Genomic DNA, 19,518 nt, shown 5'->3' on the forward strand with positions numbered 1-19,518 from the left:
TGTTGAAAACCATCCAATTGGGAGTAAATTTTATCATACTGAGTTCAGTCTCCTCTGTTTATAAATAGATCTTTCTGGTATTAAAAAAAATTACAGTCTTTTATTTATGGAGATGAGAGAAAGGCTGCATCACAATAGCAGAGCATGAAGATTAGCTCAAAGATTCCTGAGAATGATTGGACTGCAAAAGCAAAGAGCCAATGCTTCATCCCACATTTTTAAAACTACAGAATCCAAACTGTTACTGGGAATGGTCGTTACCCATAGACAAAACATACTCTTTAGTCATTGAAAAATAGTAGCAAGTAGTAGATGTTTATATTAACAATGCTTAAGTGAAACTGTAATATAAAATATTGGCTGGTAAACACAGTATAGAAAGGGCAACTCAAGTTACTGATCAATACTTACTGAATGTTCAGCACTTTCCAGATGAGTGGAAAGAAAAATGCTGTCTTCCTTGTGCTTTGAATGTAGCTCTTGTAAACCCATTTGGTAGGTTCTAATAGTAATATAAATTAAAGTTTCTATCAAGGATCACAAGCAAATTTATAATTGTCTACCAAAAGGATTCCTTTTCGGCAGGTCACTTTTTCCTCTAATTCACACCTCTGCACGATCAATTTTATCTGGTAGAAAGACATCATATCGTACATAGCCTGGTGTAAACCTGGAGTGGATTGCTAGAAGAAATGGGTGGGATCAAATAAAGATGAGAAATCCAATGATTATTCCAGGAATAAACTCTATACTGAAGTGGGGTATCTATATCTAAGAAACGACTTATTTGCAGTTCCTACTCAATACAGCTAACAGTCATGTTATGCTAAACCTAGTTTATACTTTAATTTCAGATTCAAATATAAGGTTGTTAACTTCTAAAGCAGTGGTAAAAACTATGAATTGACAGGAAATAACTGGGATTAAATACAAATAGAATAATGTTGTTATCTAAATAGATTAACATGTTTGGAGTGCCTTGGAATATTTATTCGGTTACCACCTTTCACCTGCTGTGAATTGAGAACTAGCAAGACCGGCCAAAGCAGTTACACCTCCCATTAAAATTTATTTAACCCAAACTGAGCTTTATTTTTTGAGGCTAGACTTTAGCGTGTATAATTAAATTGCTTAGTAATACACTCTTAAATTGCTGGTTAGACAATTCAGTTTGATTCATGCAAATGCAACATATTAAGTTCTATTTATTATGGAAATCTCTGTATCAACAATCAGCTATATTCTGTTACAGCTGATTATCAAGTATCTTTCAAAGTGCAACCTGTAAATTTAATTAAGAATACAACTTCCAAGCAAATATGTTGGAACTTTATATTTAAATGTATTTGAATTGAACTATTTGTTTTTCAAATATTTCCAGACTTCCAGAGAGCAAGCTATTTAGATAATGGCCATTTAAGGTTCTTCTGTCAATGCTCTTATTTTGTAACTGATATTTGCATGTTGCATTGTATCAAATTGCATTGGCATCAATGAAATAAAGTTATCTTTCCAACAAATATTCTGCATGTGATTTTAGAATGCATAACTTAACAAGTTATCAGATTGTCTTGATCTGAGTCCTCTAATAATAATTTATATTTGCTACTGACCAATCATCTTCATCTATTACTGTGCAATTCCTGAGTTATTTGGGGCTAAGTCCCACTCCCTTTGCTCCAATGTTGTGTAGTTTTGCTAACATTACCTTATTCATAATCTGTCTAGTTCTACAACTTGCTTGAAATGTGTTTCTGCATAAGTCAATGAAATATTAAAAATGGATGAATATACAATAAAAATTTAAATGATCAAACTGAAACGATTGCTTCGCTTTGAAAGAGATAATTTGGGATTTTAACCTTGCAATAAAAACAAACGTTATTTTAATTGCTTTGGGAACATTCCGCTCCTTCTTAAAGTGATGCTAAACATCGGCTTAGCGGAGGACTTCGAATGACATTTTGCTTTATGCAAACATTGTACTGCTCATTTCGACCACCAGAAGGAATCAAAGCGCCGCAAAACAGTAGCAACCTCAGCCTTCATTTCTTCCCGAGGGCCGAAAACGAAGCCTGATAAACTACCTTTCCCAGAAATCCTCGCTTTCCTAGTTTCCTGCCCTGCCTCTCCTGAAATGTATCATAGTCGTTGCAGTCTCCGTTCCGACCTTTTTCTAGCAAGTCGCTTGGCCTAAAAACTACTCTTCCCAGTAGACTCCGCGGCTCCGTCGGACTCCTGCGCATGTTTGTTTTTCGTTGCGCTCCCTCCCTCCCTGCCCTGCAGTTACTCTCGCCGAGTTCGCTGGGCTGGATTGGCGCGCGCGCTAAGCTACAATGGGGCAGCTGGGCTGGAGAGACCCTCGGGCGGCAGGTGAGGCGAAGGGCTTCGGGCACGCCCGGTGACAGAGGCGGGACAAGTGGTTTGGGAGCAGGGCTGGCCGCGGCAGCTGTTGCCATGGCAAAGTGTATCTAGAAGCTTTTCCCTCTGGGGGCAGCTGTAGGGCAGGGAAGATTTTGGCCTTTATCCATCTCGGGTTGGCTGCACATCTGGTGGGAATCACCCACCGGGCGTCTTCTCCGAATTAATCTCCACCCCGCTAGGCTTTTCTGTTTCAATACACAGGTGATAGGAAAGGCGTTTCTTTTTAGATTTTTTTTTTTTTGTTGGCAGTCTCGTTGCAGTCCAGCCTAAGGTTCCCCTTTGTGCAGCCCCGTCGTGCTTAATAAACCTGGGGGAGGAATAAGAGGGGTCGTTTTGTCCCGTGCTGGAAAAGCGACTATGTATCTGTATGATTTGGTTTGATTTTTCTGTAATTAACCTTCCCCGCATCTGCTTTCTTCTGTATCTCTTGGATTACCGTTCCCATTATCCAACGTGATTGGTATCTCAACCATAATCATAAGAGCGGATGGAATCGAAAATACTTCATGCTGGGCTTAATCGTGAAGTTCAACTTCATACTGTGCTTTAAACTGAAATCCTGATGACAAAGTTGTCCGTTTTCAAAGCCGCGCTGTTAAATCTCTGCTTTGTCATACTGTTAGTAAGAAAGAGAGCTTCTTTCTTATTTATTAAAGAAGCAGGTGTTCACCCCCATTCTTTTCCAAAGAATTCTGGATAGTATATCTGGATAGAGTTGAACTTTCCCCAACTACTTGCACATTTGTGAATTGATAGACTAAGAGAGAATATTGGATTCTGAGTTGCCAATTATTCTGAGATGATTCAGATATTAGAGGTAGATTCCTTGTTGAAATTGCTGTTGTTCCCAAGTCTGTTAAAATGTGATGTGCATGTTTGTATCATACCACATTAATTGGCTGCATTTTTCTCTCTGTTTGTAGCTAAATGATCAATTTCTACATATTTTTTATTGCTGTGCAAGAATTGGTATATGGGTGTGGTGCCAGACTTCAGTCATGGCTCATCTGAGGGAATTTGCCAATCAGGTGAGTGAGAACTTGAAGCTATTTCTCAATCAGTTTACATGAAATTGAAATAATTAAACAAATTTCTGAATGTGGCACTTTACACTACATTCTGACAGTTGTTGCAAAAGTCGGAGGTGGCATCAGTTTTCAAGATCCAGTTTACCATGTTATATGAACCAGGCCAATTTCCCTGGATACTTTTTTCTATAATTTTGCTAGATGGCATTATGCTATGTATATCTTTATATGATCAAGTTTTTCATAATTTATCCTAACTTTATGAGGGATTGACTGACTTTCTACCTTGTTCTCTGCCCCCCATGCATTTTTTTAAAAATATTTCTTTTTATATATTCTATTTATATTTCTAATATGTATTTGGTGATAGTTGATACAGCAGTTGAATGCAGAAATCAAGCATGAGGCTTGCTTTTTGAGAGTATGAATGGATTTTGTGTCATTGTATGAAAAGTTGCTTGCATCTTGAAGTCTACTGTATAGTGCAATATTAATGCAATATATCAGGGGTATTCAATTCAATGTATAGAATGTGAAGGATGTGTGTTTGTGTTTATTTTCATAGTCATAATGTACACTGAAGATGGTATTTAATTTCGTTGTACAAGGTGCAATGACAATAAACTAAACTAATCTTGTCCGCTGTCCACTGTCAAAGAGTTGGAAAGCATTTCTAATCATGTTGTTCTGTACTTGAATGCTTGCACACATCCTATTATTTTGGTTACTTCTAGAAAAACATCTGTGGCTTTAGTTTATAGGAGCTGACTGATCTCATCCTTGCATCTTAAGTATACAAATTGCATAAAAGAAAAATATTAATGAATATGTATGTATGTATGTATGTATGTATGTATGTATGGCATTCAGCTTTGTTCGGGTATTTTCCCACGTCATTGTAGTTGTGCTTTTAAAGTTGTAGCAATGTTTCGGCAGAATCTCATCTGATGAACACTATACAGATGAACACTATACAGAAGCCTGATGATGGCAGATGAGATTCTGCGAAGCGTTGTTACTTTAAGCACAACTCAATGACGGGGAAAATCGAACTTAGTTTGCGGTACTTCATGTATGGCATTCAGCTTTGTTGGGTATTTTCCCACGTCATTGTAGTTGTGCTTTTAAAGTTGTAGCAACGTTTGGCAGAATCTCATCTGCCATCATCAGGCTTCTGTATTGTGTTCGTCTGTGAGTCAGACTTTCACAGCTGTTTCAGTTTTAAATTTGGGGCTAGCCTACTGCTGTGCCAGAATGGTTTTTTTTCTTCATCCTGATTGGTTGGGAGTCTTGGTCTGTGTTTATTGGTCTTGGAGTTTGCTGTGTTCTGCTTGATTGGTGTTTCTAATGTCTTCTGTCTGTTTTGTGGCTTTTTTTGTCTTGATTAGCTGGCAACATTATGTTCCTGTATTGGAGGCTTTTAGTGCAGCTTGGCTCCGAGTAAATGGACGGCTATCATTAATTAGGAAGCTAGGTTTCATCTGGGTACCTGGTTGGGGTGTGTTTCAGCTGGAGGTATCAGGGGGGATCTGTTTGTGCCCAGGTGTTTGCCTGGCTTGTGGTGTGGAGATTTTTTTGTTCATGAGTGCAGGCTTCCAAATAATTGACAGTCTGGTGGAATCATCTCTTCTATTCATGCTTTCAGGTCTTTTTTCAATCTCTATGGCTTCTCTGTGGCTGGGGTTTTCTATAGTGGCTAGGGTTTTGGTGCCATTGAAGTCGATGCTATGACCTGTGGCTTTCATGCGTTGGACTAGTGAGGGAGTGTGTTCCAGCTTTTTTACTGCATTTTTGTGTTCATCCAGGCGGGTACTTATTCTTCTATTGGTCTGTCCAATGTATGTGGCAGGGCATGATGTGCAGGGGACTTCATATATGCCTTGGTTTTCCAGGTCAATTTTATCTTTGGGGTTTCTTAGGATGGCTGCTATTTTTCTGTCTGTTTTGAAGGCAGTCTTGATGTGATGCCTGTGTAGTATCTTACTGATTTTGTCTGTAGTACCTCTTATGTAGGGCAGGGCAGCTGTTCCATAGGTCTGTTCATCTTCTAGGTCTCCATTATATCTCAGTGTGTTTTTATGGATCAAGCCGGTGATTTTGCTTTTGTGGAAGCCGTTAGCTGTCAGTACTTTAGTCAGGGTGCATAGTTCAGTCTTTATGTGTGTCTTGTCTGCCAGGTGTTTGGTTCTGGCAATTAGTGTTTTGGCCACGGAGTTTATCTGTGCTGAGTGGTGGTGGGATTGGGCATTGAGGTAGCAGTTGCTGTGTGTTTTCTTCTGGTATATGGTGTGTCCTAGTCTGCCATCTGTTGTTTTGTAGATTAATACATCTAGGAATGGTAGTTGTTTGTTTGTTTCCATTTCCATGGTGAACTTGATTTTGGGGTGGTGTCACAAGTATCAGCTGGGGGCCCTCCAGAACTGTCAGTGTCACATATGTACCAGTTGTAGTTTCTGAATAATCTTCAAGGATTGCTCCATGCAGAGCGCATTGCAGTAAACCAACAGTAAATGACCAAGAAATGAGTAACTGTGTGCAGGGCCTCACAATCCAGGAAAAGGTGCAACTTGTGCACAACTTGAAGTTAAGCTCACCCTCCCCCAAGCACTGCCGTCCCCTTCTTTTAAGAAAAAAAAAAAATAAAAAAAAAAAAAAAAAAATCCTACAAAAAAAATCCCCAACCAAACCCACACCCAAAAAAAAAAAAAAAAAAAACCCCCCCACACCCCCCCCCCCCCCACTCGGTCTTATCAGGGTTCAACTGAAGCCAGTTGTCCTCCATCCAAACCCCCACAGCCTCCAAGCACTGTGAAAGGATAACTATAGCATCAGTATATATGAAATTTTGCTGGTTTAATCCATGCATTAATACATAATAATTATGGATAGCTATGGATTATTATTACTATTTTAATAATGTAGTCTATTCACAATTTTCAGAAAATAATTGATACTCATCCATCCATATTCCATATTAGTGTGCTTTCTACTACCTATATGGAACAGCCATTTTTGGATTGAGCTTCTCTCACAAAATAGATACGGAATTCTGTTGATGTAAGTCGGCCTGCAAGAGATGTACACAGGCTGTTATATATCTTCCCATTTTTATGATGTTCCCACTGTTACTGTTATACTTACAGGAAGTGCAGAAGATAGATGAAAATAGCTCTGGAAATCTTGTTAAAGTATGAAAGTTAAAATTGAATTCTGCAGCATTTAAAATTATTTCACAAACTTAACTCCATTAATTACTTCACTTCAATAAATACAGTATTTCAACTCATAAGATTGTTTTAAGTTGAGATTCATTTATAGTAAATCTTGCATACTTTCTTTCTGGATAACATCTAAAATTGATCTCATTTCAAAATAACTGAGAATAGAAATGAACAATTTCAAGTTTTCTTCAGTACTTCAAGCCTTTATAATTAATTTCAAGGTGGGAGAAACTTTGATGAAATGTTACAACTAATTAAGAGTAATTAATCTCCAGTATAGAAGAGACATTTATTCAAGATTGCATCACAAAAAACTGATGTATTAACAAATGCCACTTGGGTCTAGTGGTTAAGGAACCAGAATACAAACCAGAAAACTAAGATCTAATCCTGTTTTAGGCGTGCAAAATGGATAACTTTGGGCCAGTCACTCTCTCTCAGTTTAACTTAACCTCACAGAATTGTTGTACTGAGAAAATAGGAAGAGGAAGGAGTATTAGGTATATTTGCTGTTTATAAAAATAATAAAGGCAGAATAGATACATCCTACCTCTATTAATTTTAATATTATATATAATGATTGTATAGTTTGCTGTGTAAAACATTCTCCTGAATTTGATGTTTTCATGTATGGGCTTTTGGCTATTGACAGCAATAAGCCAAAGTTTCAGGAAATGTAAAACAGATTCTGCTAGCAATCTCCAGCATGGAAGAGGACTGTGCAAATTCAAGGCTTGTTTCGGAGTAATTTTTAGGATTTGTATTTTCAACATAACTGAAGGACACTAGGTTGGGGAAGGCTATGCTATATTAAGTCACAGAACTCATGACATGCAAAAGAGGGGAACTTAATTCAAGTTTCATTCTATTGAGACCATACAGTTTCTCTTTTCACATTTATGAATATAGTAATCATTCATTTATTGACTACTTTACATTGGCACACTATTAACGTGTATGTGTGTATAATAAAATCAAATATAGACTCTTGCAACACATAAAAGGCTTTCAATTTATTATGATGTAACTTTCTTGATCTGACATTTCTTTTTTTTACATCTGATGATAGTCAAAGTGACATTTTATTTTTGGTGAAATTTACTGTCATGGCTGCACCTGTAGAAAATATAAATGTTAAGTTAAAATATAATTTTTGGTATTCATAGGTCTTCACATATATATGTATTTGTTCTAATAGGGAGCCACTATTGTCACCGTACTATAGTGAGCTCCCCTATGGATGGTCTGCTTAGAATTGTTATACTAATAATAATCACCCGTGGTATTTCTGCATTTTCGAGTTCTGAATAGTTTGTCTTAATGCGTTGTCTTTCCCTCTCACCTCTTATCTTCTTCATTTCCCCAATGTTTTTTTATCCAACTTAGCATTCTCGGGTTGATCCAGAGGAACTGTTCACTAAGCTGGAGAGGATTGGTAAAGGATCATTTGGCGAAGTGTACAAAGGAATTGACAACCGTACCAAGGAGGTAGTAGCTATCAAAATAATTGACTTGGAAGAGGCAGAGGATGAAATTGAAGACATCCAGCAGGAGATAACAGTTCTTAGTCAGTGTGACAGTCCGTATATCACCCGATACTATGGCTCCTACTTGAAGGTAACTGAAACTGGAAAAGTAGCCTGGATTGCAATGCTTTTGTTGCAAGCTGGTAATTTTGCAACTTACTATAAAACTGAAGGAAAGGGAAACAAAAATCAAATACTGTACAAAACTTTCTGTCTCCAAGCACAGTAAAATGGCTTCTTTTTTTAGACAAGCCCCCTGTTTTTTCCAAGAATTGTTTATATTTCAATTGTTTTATATTATGTATTTTGCAGCACAAAATCTTGTGGTAAAGACACTGGTACGAGTGGATAAATGTCAGTGAGCAGAGGAAGGTTTTCTTTCAAAGTCCTTTCTCTGTTATTGAAATAAAAATACTCATGATCAATATTTAATCTCCCAGAGAGCTAATAATTTGAATGAAAATCAGTCTAAGCAATCAATTGAGTGAATGAGTAATACATGCAGTGGTCCCTCCCTAAATTTACTGATTCTAAATTAGACTTTCTTAATAATTTTACTGAGTTTGTAAAAATGTTATCATTTGTTAATTGAAGGTGCTTAATTATAGTGGATGAACTTTGCCTCTGAAATGCTAATCTTTTGCCTGTGAAGGACTGCTATGATAATTTCAATTTTTGTGTAGCAAAGATAAAGGTGCCCTTGTATTTCCTTATGTTAACATTCTTGCATGAAATTGGTTATCATGGTACTGTTTATATAATTTCTTAAACTGTAAAATAATATTATCACCATGAATGTGTTACAAAGATCAGTGAGACAGCTAGGTCTTATTCTGGTATTAAGGAACTATGTAAGAGATGAAGGACAGTTTGTTTTGTCTAGTATTTCTAATGAGAAAGTAGATGGATTTAACTGAACTTTGTGATAATACTATTGTCACATCTGCTTGGCTTAATCTACAGGGCACCAAACTGTGGATAATCATGGAGTATTTGGGAGGTGGCTCAGCTCTGGATCTAGTAAGTATCTTTGTTGTTTTTGTTTATTACCTTACCAGAATTAGCCACCCCAGCAGCAGCTCAAGATTTCATATAATCATTTATGACCATCTACCTAACCCAACTGGTGTTTGGCTCCACGCAGTCAACAGTTTTGATATTGTGGCCTTGGATGAAGTGGGTTATCTGGATCCTTTTCAGTGTTGGTTTAGGTCAAGGTAGCATTGAGACGGCATTGATCCCACTTATGAGTGACCTCTGGAGGGTTTGGGATGGAGATGGTGCAACTGTCTTGACCTTTCTGGATCACCTGGCAGCTTTCAATATCAGCCATGGTATCCTTCTGTACTGGTTTCAAAGATTGGGAATGGGGTTTTTGTAGTGGTTCTCTTCTTCCTCTCATAGCCATTTCCATTTTTTTTTTTGGGGGGGGGGGGTTTCAACCTAGATTCCTACAATATGTGATATCTCAGGTTTTTTGCCCCTCCTCTTTAATATCAAATGCCCAAGATCATTTGTGCTCAGAGAGTGTGGGATCATCAGTATGCTGATAATACTTATACATCTCCAATCTGGTAAAGCTGGTCAGGTGATGCTGTCGAGATGCTGACCCAGTGCCTGGAGGTTCTGATGGCCTGGATGGGTAAGAAGCTCCAACTCAATCATAGCAAGGGATGGGTTTGGGTTTTTGGCTACCTAAGATCTGGTGATATTCATCTTTGATACTTGATGGGGATACATTTTCCTTGACAAAGTTAGTGTGCAATTTGGGGCTTCTTCTCATGAGCTGGTGGCTAGAGGGGTATTGCACAGATTCATATGTTTTGAAAAATATTCATAGCCAAAGTCATTTTATATATTTCGTGGACATATTTCTGCCCTTGTGTTTCAGCTCAAGCCTGGTCCCTTGGAAGAGACCTACATTGCCACAATTCTGCGAGAAATTCTGAAAGGTCTGGACTACCTTCATTCTGAGAGGAAAATCCACAGAGACATCAAAGGTAAGGCACATAGAGTACACATTTGTGTTCATTCATGGCAGTTCTTTACTGAGATCAATGAATCATTATTGCTTGTTTTCACTAATATCGTAGGAAGAAAAATCTAGCTAAGTGTATATCTTTCTGTGATCATGCATTGTCTGGAAGGCCACATAAATCAATGAAAAGATTAATGAAGATTATTTCTTTTTTTAAGAGGGAAATTTTTCATGATTTTGACAATGAGAACAGGGGATGAATGGGAAAAGGAGGTTGTGAAACAAAAAGTATATTTTACTCTGCCAAACCACTATGTTTATAATGAATAATAAATAAATGGAAATTTAAAATCAGCATAAAAGTTATTCCATTTGCTATACTTAAGAAACAATTGACTCCCTTTCATAAAAGGATGGTTTTTGATGAAATTTATGCTGTGTGTGTATAAACTGTGCAGTTACTTTCAAATTGCATTCAGCATAGTACTTCTGGATAGTGATTTTTTAAAACCAAAATACAGGGTACATTTAGGATAATTACAATGGCTTTCCCAATAGAATACAGACAAGAAAAATATAAAATATGCAAAGAACAGTGAATGAAAAACAGAATTAAACATTTCAGATAGGACAATTATAATTGTCTAACTTCTGAACATATAAGGAAGTGGATTAAGGACTTAAGGACTGAACCAAATTTCTGGCTGTTTTCTGTTTTCCTGCTACAGTTCTTTAAATAATTATTTGTCGTCTTCTCTATCTTGAAAATCAACTGAAAACTGTATACCAAACCTTCAAAAGTTACTATCTTTCCACAAGAAAGATAACCCCCCTTTGATTAAGTTACTTGTATAACTTTTTGTATAAACAGCTGCCAATGTGTTACTTTCGGAGCAAGGGGATGTGAAACTAGCGGACTTCGGTGTGGCTGGCCAACTAACAGACACTCAAATCAAGAGAAACACCTTTGTTGGGACTCCTTTTTGGATGGCACCCGAAGTCATCAAGCAATCAGCCTATGACTTCAAGGTGAGCCAAGAAGAGCAACTGGAAGTAAAAAGACGGTCAGTGTATTATCTCATCAGGGAACTGCCCTATGTAGAAAAAAAATAAAATGTTTACAGTATGTTATGTCCACATCCTTAGCCCACAATAATATTTGAGCATAGTAACAGAGCTTTGCTCCTACCCACATATACAAACACACACACACACACACACACACACACACACACACACAGAGGATCATTATGGAAGGTGAATTGAACTATTGTATTCTGGAAATGGGAATCAAAGTCTATGACCACACAATGTTGGCTTCCATGGGCAAATTAAGGTGGGATATTCTGAGTTTGTACCCTTTTGTTTTTCTTCCAGGCAGATATTTGGTCCCTTGGCATTACTGCTATTGAACTGGCAAAAGGAGAGCCTCCAAATTCTGACCTGCATCCAATGAGGGTTCTCTTTCTGATTCCCAAGAACAACCCTCCAACATTAGAAGGGCACCACAGTAAGCCCTTTAAGGAATTTGTGGAAGCCTGCCTTAACAAGGACCCCAGATTTGTAAGTGGCTTTTTTTTGTCTTGCTTGTCTTCGTAAGCAGAGCCTACAGAGTACTGCATCAGAATATCTGGCAAAAGCTATTAAAAGAATACGATACTTGACCTTTGGAGCTAAGGAACTAGGGGAGACTCATCTCTGGTTTATCAAACACAGAAGATTGTGGTAACTTTGAGCCAATCATGCTATCAGCTTTCCAGCCCGATCTATTTTACAACATTGTTGATGGAAAATGTTTTGTACACTGCTCTGACCTTCTGGAGGAAGTGTGGATGTAAGTTTAATTAAAAATTAAGTCTGCCTGAGTCATTTTCTAAACCAAAATGCTCTTCAGAAAGCCAAAAGTGATGTCCACCTTCTTATTTGGGCTTCAGCTAACTGAAACTCCTTGTTTTATCTCTTTTTTTTTGGCACAGAGGCCCACTGCAAAGGAATTGCTAAAGCACAAATTTATTACACGTTACACCAAAAAAACATCATTTCTCATGGAACTCATTGACCGGTACAAACGGTGGAAATCAGAGGGGCACGGTGAGGACTCCAGCTCAGATGACTCTGACATGTATGTATCCTCCCTGTCTCCTGCTCCATTCCCAGATAAGAATAACTCAGAGTCAGATGTTAGTGAGAGAAATCTGAACACTACACATTTTGTTTCATGGAAAATAATATTTTGTAGATCTTAACAGGGATATAATTGATGTGGCTTTTTGGGTATGGATGAGAAAGGAACAACATATATTATTTTACTGCTAGATGCTTCCATTAAAAAAATGAAGACAAATGGAATACATGAATATCCAACTTTGGTTCCATGCCAGGAATCTACTAGAAAGATTAGTGAATGTGGTATCACATCAAATGTTAGCCCCATGATATACCACACCGTTTGTGAGGGCATAGGAGCAGTTGGGGAAACTCTTTTATCATTTTTGATCTGTAATATAATTCGTTTCAATGCATTTTTTGAATAAAAGTGGTTTTATTTTATTTCCTAGTGATGGAGACGCAGATGAGAGGGACCAAGGGCCCATTTGGACTTTCCCTCCAACTATCCGGCCCAGTTCCCTCAACAAATTGCATAAAGGGTTGTCTCATCATGGATCTCAAAAGGTCAGTGTGGTATTTATTGCAGCTAAGAAGAACCAAACCTTTGATAGTAGATCTGGGGGAACTTTAATGTTTTTTCTATACTGAGACAAAAGTATTAGAACATTTTCTTTGGCTGCTTTTTTATTTTTAGCATTAGTACCAGATACAAGTGGCAAATAGGATGTCATTTCAGCCTTAGGCTTTTTCTGGAATCAGAGTGGGACTGCTGAGTGTCTGTAGAAAAAATAGAAAGCAGTTAATGATATTTGTTTACTTGTTTCTTTCAAAACAATATAGGTTCGTGATGCTTGGCAATACAGTGCATTTTTGTGGACAAAGAGCAAATATAGATAGTGGTAGGCAATCTAGTGCAGTGGTCGCCAACCAGTGGGCCGGGGACCACTGATGGTCTGCGAGAAAATGTTGGTGGTCTGCAAAGAAATGTCACCCCCAAAGCACCCCCCAAAGCAATCAATCCAGGCTGCGCGGGAACACAAGGCTGTACCACCCACATGGCCTGCGGGAACGCAAGGCTTGCGTCACTTGCATTGCAAACAGCACAAGGTAGTGAGGGGAGGGGGGAAAGGGCGGAGGGGGGGACTTGCCCCACTCGCCTGGCCACCAGGCTGCTGCTTTCCACTTCTTTCATCTTTTGCTTTTGGCTGCATGCAAGGAAAGCAGCAAAAGTCTTTCTTTCTCTCCCCCAAACTCTGCCAGAAATGAGTCTTTGGCACCCTGCAAGGCGTCCTGCTCCAAGAGGCTGCGCCATTCTGGCGGAGTTTGAGTGAGAGAAAGAAAGACTTTTGCTGCTTTCCTTGCATCAAGCCAAAAGTCTCTCTCTCTTTCCCCCTGAGAATGGAGCTGGAGACAGTATCCTGCAATCCCAAATAAAGGATATATCAATCGGTAGGAAAACGGGGTGGGGAATTTTCCTGCAGACTTTTTTGGGGATTTTCCCAGGGTGTCTGCTGCTTTCTGCAAAGACCCTGGGAAAACGTCAGCAAGCCACCGTCAGTCAAAATTCATATTAGTGGTCCGCGGGATTCAAAATTATGAGTTTGGTGGTCCCTAAGGTCCAAAAGGTTGGCGACTCCTGATCTAGTGCATTCCAGATTTCAACCCCCATCAGTCCAAGTGGCCAGGGATTATGGAACATGTAATTCAAAAACATTCAGACTAGATTTGTATATTACATTAGCCATAAAGATGTTGATTTTGATGTAGCATGATGTAGTCACAACATTTTCATTTGCAGATCCTCATGTACACTTACGCATTATGAATCAGGCCCTATGGCCTTTTCAGTAAAATCTCAATTAAAGCAAACCATGTCTTAGCAAAATGTATGAACCAGTCCTTGAATATTCTTGTTCTAATAACTGGAGGTCTCGCTTAGGGAAACATTGGCTGGCAACCTTGGTTTTTTTCTTTCCAGGCTTGTGAACCCATCAAGAGGCAACCCCGGTCCCAATGTCTCTCTACTCTCGTCCGTCCTGTCTTTAGAGAAGTGAGTTACTGGCACATTCTGAGCAGTTTTTGTAAACTTCTTTGTAACATGTAAAGGGCTTGGATAACTAGACGAGGATCTCTGAAATGGATAGGAATCTGAAAAGCAAGTGCACAGCAAGTGATAACTTTTGAAAGGAAAACCAGGTACAGGTTCTACACAGGTGTCTAAATCCAATATTCACAAAGGCTTCTAAGTAGTTTTTACCAGTACTATTGGGTCATGCACAGTTTTTTTGGGGGTGTGTGTGTCATTTTTATATTTAAATAGCAAGTCTTCATGGTGATTCACAATGCCAAAAAGTTAATAGATGTCAGGTATAGCATGCAGATGAACCGCAGGCCCCTTCTAATTATGATGCACTTCTTGAAAGCCAAAAGAACTCAAAACCAAAATAAGCAGTTGGTAACAATGCACTAGTACCACAGTATCTGTTTGAGATCAGTTCACTGCTTCTTTAGTGCCAGTCTGGCATCTTTTCGATGTGTTTCTAACAAAAGGCATTTTCTTCCACCAGAGGGGGTAATACACACTGTTGCTCTTCCACAATCAGTGCTCAGCTTTGCCTTGTGCATCCTGATTATGTGGGAAGCACAAAGCCATGGGTAACTGGTTTAGGTCAGGATCTCTTCAGGACAGGTATATAAGCCATACTGATAATCGAAAAGCAAAGCCAAACAAAGCTTTCGATTACAGACCAGTTGCTCTTGTACTGATCTTTTTTGCTTTTGGTTTTGATTCACAGTTAGCTATTCAATTTCTTGTGAGGAAATTTCTTAACGAAAAATTCTTATACTGCAGTCTGTCCAGAACAAACATTTTTCTGAAATATAAATGCCAAGTGTGCTGAAACTTAAATAGGAGATTCCAGAAATTGTGGAGAAATGAAAAGCCACACTAAAAAACTTTTTACTGGGTGGTGGATGCACGGGTTATTTTCAATGGAACAATAATGTTCCATATTATTTTGCCTAACATGTATGGTGTTCACAGTTTCATATATGAGCTGGTCTTAAGCTCTCACCTATGATTTACTCATGCTGAAATCAAGAGTTGTCTATACATTTTGATTTGGATGAAACATACCTGACAAAAATTAGTAAATATACTACAGGTAATCCTCAACTTATCACCACAATTGAGCCCCAAATTTATGTTGCTAAGTGAAAAATTTGTTAAGTGAGTTTTGTCCCATTTTATGAGTTTTCTCACCATAGTTCTTAAGTGAACCACTGCAGTTGTTAAATTAGTAACACAGTTGTTAAGTGAATCTGGGTTCCCCATTGACTTTGCTTGTCAGAAGGTTGCAAAAGATGATCACATGATTCCAAGACACGGCAACTGTCATAAATGTGAGTCAGTTGTCAAGCATCCGAATGTAAATCATGTGACTATGGGGATATCGCAATGGTCATAAGAGTGAAAATGGTCATCAGTCACTTTTTCCAGTGTTGTAACTTTGAATGGTTACTAAGTGAACGGTTGTAAGTTGAGAACTACCTGTACAGGTAGTCCTCAAATACAGCCACAATTGAGCCCCAATTTTTTTTGCTAAGCAAGACAGTTAAGTGAGTTTTGCCCCATTTTATGACATTTCTTGCCACAATTGCTAGAGGAATCACTGCAGGCAAATTAGTATCGCAGTTGTTAAATGAATGGCTTCCCCATTGACTTTGCATGTCAGAAGGCCTCAAAAGGCGATCAAAGGCCCTTGGGACCCTGCAGTCGGCATACATGCCAGTTGCCAAGAATCTGAATTTGGATCATGTGACCAGGGGCCCAAAGTATGATCCTAAATATGAATTTTTCAGTCCCTAACACTAAGCAAAGGGGTGTGAGTTGAGGGCTGCCTGTATATGACATCTTTTTACATCTGGGTGGAGAGTAATACACTTACATATTAAAATTGTGACTCTAATGATGGAGTATGTTCTGTCATCTCTGATATAAAATGAAACTGTCAAACAAATATTGTGACTATTCCAACCAAAGTGTGTAATTTTGTTTTATTGGCAGCTCAAAGACAAGCACAAGCAGACTGGAGGGAATGTAGGCGCCATGGAAGAACTTGAAAATGCTTTTAGCTTAGCTGAAGAGTCCTGCCCTGGAATCTCAGATAAGCTCATTGCATATATGATGGAACGAGTGCAAAGGTAAAATCAGCAAGAGCCGTTAGCCTGATCAAACTTAATAAGTGTCAGAAGAGCTCCCTATTCCTAATTTATGCTGCCTTTTGTTTGGGCCCACAATATTTAGGTAAGTGCTATAGATTGTGGATTCCTTCCTGTATACTTATAAGCTTCTACAACTTAGTCCTTTGAATGGTCTCTGGACAGGATACTGAACATCCATTCTAATTGTAATCCACAACAATTTTGCCTAAGCATGACTTTGAATATTTAGCCCAAAGCAATGCTCTACCTGTTCATTATTGAATTTGAAGGAAGATTATGGTATACATCAGGGGTCCCCAACCCTTGGTCTGCAGCCTGATGGGAATTGAGCAAGCAGCGGGCGAATGCATGAAGCTTCATTTATGCATGTGTGGTATTAGGTTGCACGTGCGAAACCATCCCCTTCCCCCTGCTCCCACCTCCAGTCCATGTAGCCAGAAAGATTGGGGACTGCTGGTATACATGACTTCTGCATATAATATCTGTAAAGTGAAGATGAGCCACCTGAGACTTCAGGCCACGGGTGACATGCAAAGCTCTGCCATCTTCACTGTTGAATTTCAGCTTGCCACTATTTTGAGGCACAGCACATATGGAAAAAGTACAACATACAGAGACTCTACCACCTAAATAAGGAATCCCCAGTGTGCAATTTACATGCCTATGATATTATCCACTTTTGGTTTAATAACATATGGTGGAGAAGCCTGATAGATTTCTCTTGTTCATCCTCAGGTTCTCACACAGTAGGAACCATCTGTCTTCAGCATGCTGATGAGTTGCTCTTTATTGCTTATGAAAAGGGTGACTTTCCTCCCACCCCACCCCACCAACTCCACAAGAACTGCATCTTGAATTGTTACCTGCTATTGGATGTTAACATTGTGCTATGAATTCCCAGTCATTTCAGAGCCTTTATGTGTGTATGTGTCATGCTCCCATGATGGGATTTGTAAAGCAAATGATCATGGACTACTTTGCAGTACTGGGAGGGTAATTTCTACAATGCATTTCATGAAGGTTTTTAAACAATAACCAATTTTGCTCAGGTCAGACCTTGTTTCAAAGCAAAATCCTGACTGCTGGAAAATCAAAACTCTTAGACAAACACATTCCAAGAAGGAAGGAGACGCTGGTGGGTTTCTCCTCTGGCCAGAGGCAAAGTTTACTTAAGCACATAGATGATCTCTTGCCAGTCAGCTAGATAGCAATAGATGGCTGTTCCTCAAGAGAGTCTTCTTTAGACTTTCTCAGTTTAATTATACAGGTGATATTTTCCTCCTCAGTCTGCTTGCCCCTTTTGCGAGGCAGGCTTGTCTGCTGCTGTAATCTGCCCTTGGCCACGTTTCAGTGACAATAGCTCAAAGCAGAAATGCTTGTAGTGTGGCAAGGCCTTTTGCTGCTATACAGTATTCATTACTGTCAACTCATATCTGATTTAGTACTTTTGGCAAGCAAAGTATTATGGACTTACTAAAGAGGAGAGACATTAACTACTCCTACAAGTTAGAGAAACAACAGAGTCCTTTCAAAGTTTCTACACGTTTAGAGCTTTGTTTGTGAAATGTGGCTAAAATTTTCTGTTAAATTGAAATAAAGTGTGGTGCCAACCAGTGAAGAATATTCTAAGTGACGTTCCTGAAACGTGTTCTTTGTTCTGTCTCTTTAACTGTTTACTCTATGTTGGACCTGAATAGTTTTAGAAGGTATCCTATCATTTTCTAAGCAATCTGAAACTCTTAAGTAGGAAGTTAGCAGATCTATAGCAGTATTAAAAATGAAAATGGGAGTATCATTTTCTAATTATGTAATATCTGATAGTGCCATAGATGACTTGAGAAAGACATTACTGCCTAATAATTACATTTGTGGGTGGAGGTGGATCTTCCAGTTCTGTTTTATCCTCCCTGAAAAATGCTCTGTTGATAGTATTCAGATATTATGCTGGGACATAATGCTTTTAAAAATATCTGGGAAAGTTGTATTTCAGCCACACTCATGAATTTGAGTCCAATTTCTTTACCATTATTTCTCCAAATTATTTACACAAAATATAAAAAATATACCAATGGAGAACAGGAAGCTGCTATTTTGTGCTGTTCATAAAAGGTACTTTATGCTAGTCCACACAGTATTGCCAGAATGCTCCCCAAAGTGACTCCAATACTCAAAGTAACAATTATTGCTATTCAAATAAGCAGCAAGAGGGATCTGCCACTTCCAATAAAATTAACTTGTAAAACAATGTGACTTTGCTTCTTTATTCATTAGTTTTATGTTTTGCCTTTTTCCCAGGAGCTCAAGATAAGTACCTGCTCTTCTAATTTTTGCACAAACAATCCAATATGGTGGTTTGGGCTGAATGTTAGTTATCTATCAACAGGACTTCTATGCCTGGGTGTAGAGTTGAACCTAAGCCTCCCCAGTCAAACATAACTGGTATTATTGTTTGATGGGATGAATGCAAAGTTTCAAGTTGATGCTAATTAAGGGCCAGAGTTTACACATGCACTTTCTTTAGGTTATTTTTTTAAACTGAGGATAAAGCTTGATCTTAGGTAAGCTATATGAATTAGTCAACTGATTTTATAGGCAACTATAAGTTGTAACCCTATCAGCTACATAAAGCAAAGGATATTTAAAGGGACTCAAATTGCCAGAGCTTTTACAAATACTGAATATTCCTGTCAGATAATGTATTTGCTATAATCTTATTTTGGTGATAGCTTACGCTGGCTATTTATATATCCAAATACACATCAAATAATCCTTTGTGCTAGTCAGTTAAAAGAAGCTGAAAATATTAGTTTCTCATAAAAAAAAATTCCCTAAGAGGAGGAAGGTCTATTGGTATCAGACAGTGTCCTAAATCGGGGCTCTCCAATCTTGGCAACTTGAAGATTTGTAGACCAACTGCCAGAATACCTCAGCCAGACATGCTGGCTGAGGAATTATGGGAGTTGAACTCCACAAATTTTAAAAGTTGCCAAAGTTGGAGAGCCCTGTTC

The 19,518-nt window shown here is 38.5% G+C and overlaps 1 protein-coding gene across 2 annotated transcripts; it reads left to right on the forward strand.

The window, feature by feature from the left end:
* Nucleotides 1-2,162: 2,162 nt before the first annotated feature.
* On the forward strand, nt 2,163-18,755 carry STK25 (serine/threonine kinase 25). Of its 2 annotated transcripts, XM_026694821.2 has the most exons (12): nt 2,163-2,373; nt 3,348-3,452; nt 8,060-8,290; nt 9,163-9,219; nt 10,091-10,199; nt 11,049-11,206; nt 11,555-11,740; nt 12,154-12,299; nt 12,736-12,850; nt 14,265-14,336; nt 16,353-16,489; nt 17,246-18,755. In XM_026694821.2, exons 1-12 carry the CDS (start codon nt 2,245-2,247, stop codon nt 17,283-17,285), a joined length of 1,485 nt encoding a protein of 494 aa, XP_026550606.1. In that variant the 5' UTR covers nt 2,163-2,244; the 3' UTR covers nt 17,286-18,755. The 2 variants fall into 2 exon arrangements, with proteins under 2 accessions (XP_026550606.1, XP_087821064.1); XM_087964938.1 differs by lacking the exon at nt 2,163-2,373 and having other exon boundaries at nt 17,246-18,139.
* Nucleotides 18,756-19,518: the final 763 nt, after the last annotated feature.

The sequence above is a fragment of the Notechis scutatus genome, chromosome 4 (genome assembly GCF_049901735.1).
Source record: "Notechis scutatus isolate UNSWTSFEM ecotype Mainland chromosome 4, rNotScu1.2, whole genome shotgun sequence".
Classification (NCBI taxonomy): domain Eukaryota; kingdom Metazoa; phylum Chordata; class Lepidosauria; order Squamata; family Elapidae; genus Notechis; species Notechis scutatus.